The sequence below is a fragment of the Hypanus sabinus genome, chromosome X2 (genome assembly GCF_030144855.1).
Source record: "Hypanus sabinus isolate sHypSab1 chromosome X2, sHypSab1.hap1, whole genome shotgun sequence".
NCBI lineage: Eukaryota > Metazoa > Chordata > Chondrichthyes > Myliobatiformes > Dasyatidae > Hypanus > Hypanus sabinus.
The window spans coordinates 4,434,653-4,442,896 of record NC_082739.1 but is presented as its reverse complement, the minus strand read 5'-3'; the positions used below and the strand labels follow the sequence as shown (position 1 = coordinate 4,442,896).

General features: G+C 42.1%; 1 protein-coding gene across 2 annotated transcripts in view; it reads left to right on the top strand.

Moving 5' to 3' along the window:
• The first annotated feature begins 201 nt into the window (after positions 1–201).
• The window catches only part of dscaml1 (Down syndrome cell adhesion molecule like 1), a 676,237-nt gene continuing 668,194 nt past the window's right edge, over positions 202–8,244 (top strand). Inside the window, exon 1 of one of the 2 annotated variants that reach the window (XR_009509068.1) lies at positions 202–479. Coding sequence is in view for 1 of the 2 variants with exons in the window: in XM_059956821.1 (XP_059812804.1) it covers positions 302–479 (178 nt within the window). In the remaining variant the exon portion in view is untranslated. The remainder of the gene's footprint in view (positions 480–8,244) is intronic. The other variant, XM_059956821.1, reaches the window with a different exon arrangement.

Genomic DNA, 8,244 nt, shown 5'->3' with positions numbered 1-8,244 from the left:
GGTTCGGTGTCGACACTGCCTATGTGAATGTGGATAATATTTGGTGTATTATCTATCTCGTCAGCTTCCCCATATCATAGCTCTCCTGAGGGGTATCTCCAAGCCCCCTCCCCCTTTCAGTGCAAATCTACCTTCTGCCACACGTGCGTGGATGCAAAAGACCGCAGTGATAAATAATCGGGCAAGCGAAGGTTTGTCGGATGCTCCACGGTCCGTGCAGTGACTGTGGCGTGCGCGTTATCTCCAGATTTCTGTGACTGGGCGGGGCGAGTTGACATTACCCACCTTTGCAAACGATGACATGTCCCGGGTAGGCTGTCGTTGGGGAACCGCCGTTACCTTCACCTCGCAGTCTCCGACAACCAAAGCGAGGGATCTGAGCTCTCTCCCAACCGCACTGAGACACACACAGAGGGAAATAGGTGCTGTTTATGGCATGTGGCTTATAAATCTAATCCTGCTGTACTCTCTAACCCGAGGTACGTCTTATTTGTTTTCAAATCGTTAACTAATTAACAATTGCAATATGGTATTTGTGAGATACAGACAAAAAGTGAGTCATCTTGTTATATTTACTCTATAAACTACCACGCTTTTGCGCCTATGATAATCGATAAAAAATATTCTGAAGGGGAGATATAGTCGATTTTTAACGAGTTTCGAATATATCAACTATTGTATCCCCAAATACAAAACACGCTTCACTGGAATTTTATATAATTTTAATCAAACACGTATTAAAGGAACATCTACGTCCAGAATATGATTTACAAATAGATTTTTGATAGAAACGACAGTAAGTGTAACGTAGCGACCGTATTAAGATTAGAGGTCTCGCGTATACAAATGTAATACACCCTGGCATCAAACACAGTTGCAGATATAATTAACACGCGTTTCTTCTCCTGGCAAAGGTTTTCCGCTGAGTTCTGGACTCGCTTTATAAGATACATGTTTTTCCTTGTGCGTTTGAGGTGGTTCGAATTTGTGTATTCGTTTCAAAAAGGTCTATCTCGCGTGTTATTTCACAGGGTTCTGTTCAATTATTCTCCCCACCCCCCACGGACACCATAGAAGGGAACGAGATTTCTGCAGGTGTATGAGTGATTAGTGCTCCGGGAACACTTCCCTTGTGCCCACATTCCACACCGCTCTTTTCCGAGATTCCGGCGCCTATTTCGGAGAACCATGGCAAACCATGTCCCGGGGCGCACTGGTTGGAGGAGTGAACCAACCCTTATTCATGGATTTTTTTATGATTTATTTAAATTATGTATTTCATTATTCATCTCTTCGTGTGTTCATCAGATTGGGGCTTATTGATCCCTGGAGTAGTTTTAACACAACATTGCTGATATTTGGACATTTCAAATTTATCCTCACAATACAGTGTTAACGACTGTGTGTAAACGAGTCCCTCGGTTCACTCTTGTCGGGGCTCGTCGCTGGTCCGTCCGGTGCCAACCGCGAGCGCTTCTCCCGCTATCGGTTCCCACAGGGTTTCTGCTTCACGCTGAGTGTTGCCCGGGAACGCGAACGAGTTATGCATCCTTTGTAACACACACAAAATGCTGGAGGTACTCAGCAGGTCAGGCAGCATCCTTGGAGAGGAATAAACAGGTGACGTTTCGGGCCGAGACCCTGTGGTTGAGGGGTATCAGCATCAGTCGCAGGATAACCAAGCTCAAGAGTTCGGAGTGTGTGTTAACCCAATGTAAAGAAAGAAACGGTTCAAACGTTTGAGAAAGGACCAATGCCTCAATTGGAATTGCATCTTACTAAATGTGGAAATACTTTTGCAATTTATTTATCCAATTTTTTGGTGTAAAATGTGAGTGAACGGGGTAGCATTGATGTCAGGTAGCGACGGAAAGGTGATTCCATTTAGTTATAGACACACAGTTTTGTTCGAGCAAAGCAACTGGTTCAGGTCGCTCTCCGGCGCGGGCACAGAGCTAAGCAGCGCGCCACTTCGCTCATTATTACCACAGTCCTTATCTCTGAGCCTCCTGGAGCCAATCTCCGTAAAAAAAAATCAATTATTCTCTCCTCTTCCTCACCCACCCCCACACAAACCCTCGTACGCACAGGATTAAAATGGTTGTTAAAAAAATAAACGGACGAAGATTTGCCTTTGTTACACGAACATCGTGACCTCATCCTCTCTCTGTCCACAAACTCGCTTACACATCCTCTTTCTCAGATAACGTCGCTTCTTTTCCCCTCCTCTTCTTCCCTCTCCTCCCCTCCCATTTCCCACTTTATCTCCTTTCTCACCCTCTCCCCTTTTTTCCCCTTTTCACATCGCACACGCCTCTTAGCCGTTCTCTCTCCCCCTTCGGCCACACTCTTTCACCATTTTGTCAATCCTCTCACTCTCACATATTCACTTTTGCTCTCATTCACTCACTTTAGCTCCTTTGCCCTCGAACTAACTCCGTAAAAACCGCGGCTCAGTCTGGTACATATCTCATTCACGTGCTCCTCGGGTTTCCCGAATTAGGTGCAACCCGTTGAGCTATTGTAGAACATCTAGGAATTTATTGTCTAAATGCCCTGGACAATCGATGGGGGCATTAAGTCAAAACGACAGCAACAGCAAATTCCCCAGAGGAGGCATCAACTTTTGCTCGGGGTGATTTACAGTCAGATATGAAACGGAGCAGAATTTTCCATCTGAACATTTGCTTCTTACTGCGTTCAATGAATCGCTGATTAACTCTATTGTTTTTAAAACCATCCCGTTGACTGATTGCGGCGTGGGAGTGTTATCCTGTATGTTCGGATACAGTTCCTTTACGTATTAATTCAGTACGAAATTGAGATAATTCACAGACCAGGTGCTCGGTAGTCCCTATTGTTCCCACCGTAGACCGGTTCAATTCAAGTAAGTGTCTTTAATTGCCGGCGATTCACCCCTTTTCCATTGTGAACTCTCACCCGCTGAAGGATAATGCCTGTAAATTCCGCTTTATATTTCAAGCCCGATAAGCTCTCCTAAATCTTCTAAATAGAAAACTGCCTGGTTCTTCTCCCCACCCCCTCCCTCCAGCCAACCCTGTAAACACAAAAAAAGAAAAAAAATTGATAATTATATGCACTGCTACTGAGAAGTGAAAAGAATTGAGGGGAGTTGGGTGCATACCCTATAGTGAGGGATGTGTAATCTGTAGCAGGGGTGCAAGTCATATCAGTCTGTCTCTGTGGTTACCTTAGCTGTTGGAGGTGGATTGTTAGAGCACCTGGTCAGTTTGGGGGCTGCTACTATATTCCCCTTCATCCTATACAATTTTTTGTTTTAAACTTTTTTGAAATGCTTTGTTACACAATTTTGTTTTCCTGTTCATTGGTCCAAAGATACAGCTTGACCAAGAGGAAATGTGTGCCCCCAGTCAAACCCCATTCTGGTGTATTATGGAGTGGAGATTTCTCCTCTTGAGGTTCTTGTTTGCATTCCTGCACCTAATGTCATGTAAAAAAAATTGCCTTTCAATATACACTCAGTAGCCACTTTATTAGATATCTCCCATACCTAATAAAGTGGCCACGGACTGTATGTCTGTGGTCTTCTGCTGCTGTAGCCCATCCACTTCAAGGTTCGACATGTTGTACATTCAGAGATGTTCTTCTGCACACCACTGTTGTAACGTGTGATTATTTGAGTTACTGTCACCTTCCTGTCAGCTTGAACCAGTCTGGCCATTCTCCTCTGACCTGTCTCATTAACGAGGTGTTTTCACCCACAGAACTGCTGCTCACTGGATGCTTTTTGTATTTCACACCATTCTCTGTAAACTCTAGAGACTGTTGTGTGTGAAAATCCCAGGAGATCAGCAGTTTCTGAGATACTCAAATCACCCCGTCTGGCACCAACAATCATTCCACAGTTAAAGTCACTTACATCACATTTCTTCCCCATTCTGATGTTTGGTCTGAACAACAACTGAACCTCTTGGCCATGCCTGCATGCTTTTATGCATCAAATTGCTGCCACATGATTGGCTGATTACATAGTTGCATTAACAAGTGGGTGTACCTAATAAAGTGGCCACTGAGTGTTCAACTGGATGTCTCCCCATTTAATTTTGTATTAATTGAAGTCATTTTGTTGTGACACACACATAACTCACTGAAAAACATTATGGATTGTTTGTAGTCTTTGACCAACAGAAAACGATTAACCAGCTTGGTAGTGAAGCAGAAATCTACAGAAGAGTCTTTGTTCAAAAGTTGCAGCAAACCACAAAAGGGTTAACACAATCCTGGAAGAGCAACATAGTGTAAAAATTACAAGTGAGGTCATATTGAGCTAATTTGCTTGGCAGCATGTAATGTACCAAGGTATTTGCATAAAACTCAAAAGAGGAAGTGATGTTTGTTTATAAAATATGATTCCACCAGACAGGTGTTCACACTAAAGATAAGGAGCAATAAAAGCCAGGGAAGTCAGTTATTTAAAAAAAATCATTGGGGACAGCTGGCACGTTTGTGTATATTGGTATTTAGACTATAAGACATTAGACCATTCAGCTAATCAAGTCTGCTCCACCATGGCTGATTTATGATTCCTCTCAACCCCATTTTCCTGCCTCCTTCCCGTAACCCTTGGTGCCCTGACAATTCAAGAACCTATCAATCTCCACTTTAAATATACCCAATGACTTGGACTTGTCTGTGGCAATGATTCCACAGATTCACCACCCTCTGGCTAAAGAAATTCCTCCTCATTTCTGTTCTAAATGGATGTCCCTCTATTCTGAGGCTGTGCCCTCTGTTCATAGACTAGGAAACACCCTCTCCACGTCCACTACATCTAGGCCTTGAATAGGTTTCAATGAGATTACCCCGAACCCCCCCCCCCCACAACATTCTTCTAAACTCCAGCGAGTACAGAGAAATTAAAGATTGCATTTCATTTTTCCACACTTACCTTAAACCAAATGCACTCTTGTTTTTAATTCTCTTTCCCTGGAAGAATGAAAATGAAACAAGTAAATGCTGTCAACCTTCATAAGAGGTGAGACAGAAAACTCATGGGAAATAATGTAAAACCATAGGTCAGATATAGAGTGAAGGAAGAGCTCACTACAGTCCTCTGTTCTGGGCCATTCTTTCAAGTTATCTCATCTTTTTACATCCTTCCTCTCTCAGGGATGAGGCCTTTGGAACTTCTGTTGGTGTTTCTGTAGCTCTGGGATTTTACAGGATAGGGTTGCTAGCCCCACGCCCAACCTTCCTCTTTTTGTAGGAGGGCTTGGGACTGTCCATGGTGCAGTTTTACTAAAACCAAGTATTGTAGAAAATAATGATTTTAAATGCAGATAAATCTCCAGGTTTTTAATGTAGTAGTCATTGAAATGGTGAATGCACTGATTGTTTCCTTATACTCTCTTGAGTCGAGAAGAATCAGATTGAAACATACAACATTTTACAGAGCTTGACTGGACAGATGTTTCTTCTAGCTGGAATGACTAGAGCAAACAGTCACAATCTCAAAGTAAAGGGTCAACCAGTCAGGATTGAGATGAGAAAAAATGCCTTTACCCGGAAGTTAGTGAATCTTAGGAGTTTTCTTCCCAAGGGTGCACGGAGGCTCAGTCACTGATGTATATTGAAGAAAGCAATCAATAGATAGTAATCAAATCAAGGGATATAGAGTCAGTGCAGGAACGTGGCACTGAGGTAAGTGATGAGTCATGATGGAGCAGGAATGGTTTGCCCATCAATTTTCGCAGGAGCTTACTTTATGCAAATTGGCTGCCATGTTTTCAATACAACAGTAGTAACTTCAATTTAAAATTACTTCATTAGATGGAATGAATTTTGGCAAGGGGTTGGGGTTATGAAAAATGCGCATCGTTGTTTTATGATAACCTAAAACTTTCTGTTCATACGTACTCTTTGTTTAAGGGAGAATATAATTACCTTGGAGGGGGTGCAGAGAAGGCTCACTGCATTCATTCTTAAAATAAGGGAGCTTCTTTGGGAGGAAAGATAGAGCATGTTTGGCTAGACTCACCAGAATTTAGAAAAACGAGGTGTTATTTTATTGTATCACATAAGTCCTTGAGGTGGATTGATAAGGTTCAATGTTATTCCTTTGGAAGGGGCAATTACTCAGCCAGGCAGAGTTCTACTCTCAAAAGGCTGTGTATCTTTGGAATATGATCTCTGGAGGCTGTGGGTCATTAATTATATATAAAGCTGAGATTGACATACACTGAGGTTATAGACGGCGGGCAGGAAGACAGAAAAAAGAACCTGATCATTCATGATAGAACAGAACAGTTATGAGGACCCTTTTCCATAAGACACAGGAGCAGAATTAGGCCATTTGGTCCATCAAATCTGCTTTCCCATTTCATCATGGCTGATCCATTTTTCCTCTCAACCCTGTTCTCCCACCTTCTCCCCATAATCTTCGATGCCCTGACTAATCAAGAACTTAACAACCTCTGCTTTAAATGACTAGCCCTCCACAGCCATCTGTGCCAATGAATTCCACAGATTCACCACCCTATTTGTTAAATTCTTATGTTTGAATTTCTGATGTTATCAAAATCGAATTCATATTCTAAAATTGCCATGGTAGAATCTCAATCTCATTTTTGCTGAATTACTAACCAATCTCTCTTAGTTACCAGTCCAGTTACAGAAGTGGCTGGCAGCTGCACCATTTTATATTTGCACTTCATTTCGTCCAATTTGAATTTTGATAGTCTGGAGATTTTGCCAGACCTGTTTTAATGCCGTTGTCTCATGCATCACAGGATGTCACTCATATCAGTTTGTCTGTGCCTGATGAACAGTGGCTATGCAGTCCTATATTTCCATATGAACATTGCCTTTGAGTCCATTAGGATTTGGATGGCTCGCAGAGCAGAGTCAGAATCAGAATCAGGTTTGTTATCACTGACATATGTCATGAAATTTGTTGTTTTGTGGCAGTATTACAACAAGAGAGCAAAATAGTAAAGTAGCATTCATTGGCTCATGGACTCTTCAGAAATCTGATGGCAGAGGGGAAAAAGCTGTTCCAAAAATTAAAGTGCTGAGTGAGTGTCTTCAGGCTCCTGTACCTCGTTCCTGATGGTAGTAATGAGAAGAGGGCATGTCCTGGGTGATGTGGGCCCTTAATGATGGATACCGCCTTTTGGAGCTGTCATCGATGCTGGGGAATTTGTGGAGCAAGCCATTCTCCCAATAATTTCATCTGTAACATACCCTACTCCCATTTCACTAACTCCCCCTGATTTCAACACTCACTCACACATAAGAGGCAATTTACAGTGTCCAATTAACCTACAGACCTGCATGCCTTTGAAATGTCAGAGCAAATTGGAGTCCCCTGAGGAACCCCTCCCGGTCAGATGGAGAATGTGAAAACTCCACACAGGCACAGAGCCTGCCCAGAACTTACAAACCCTAACCTGTACATATTTGGAATGTGGGAGGAAACCCACGCAGACACAGGGAGAACGTACAAACTCCTTACAGACAACAGTGGGAATCAAACACTGATCGCACAAACTGCTACTCATCTCCCCTCTAATCTAAATTCTAGTTACCTTGAGGCTGCATTTATTGATCATACGGATGCCAACCAGACTGGAAACATTTTGTTAATTTTCTCTGTTAATCATGTTTTGTGATCATGCTGATATAGTTGATCAAAATTTATCTTATGCATTATGTACAACTGACTATCATTCAATGTATTTACCATAGATTTATTGAGGAAAGTTTCTGATTCCTCTTAAACACAATCTATTTTCTGTGTAGGTGGATTTGTTTACCATACATTAAATATTTAATGTGCAATAAAATGCTCTGCTCCACCTACCTCCAACTCATTGGTTGACAGCAAACACACTTCTACTGTAAACATGCTGTACACCTCAGGTTCTTTCTGCCAAGGGATAATGGTCATTCTCCTTCTGATTTTATACAGGGAAATTAAGCTTCCTCTTTGTTCCAAGAACTACATAAGCTTATCTAATTTGTCTTCATAATTAAAATTCCCCACTCCTGTTAAGGTATGGTTCATAAGCTATGGCATGGGCTTTTGGAGGGATTCAGGTTAGTCTATTGCCATATTTACCAGAAAATAATGAAACTCTTTGCCTTTGTGAGCTTACCTCAATAATGTTTCCATTGAATTTGGTATTGCTGGGAGCATGTGACAGTCTAATCTATTGTTGATCCACATGACCGCATTCATAGGCACACCAGACATTTAGATTG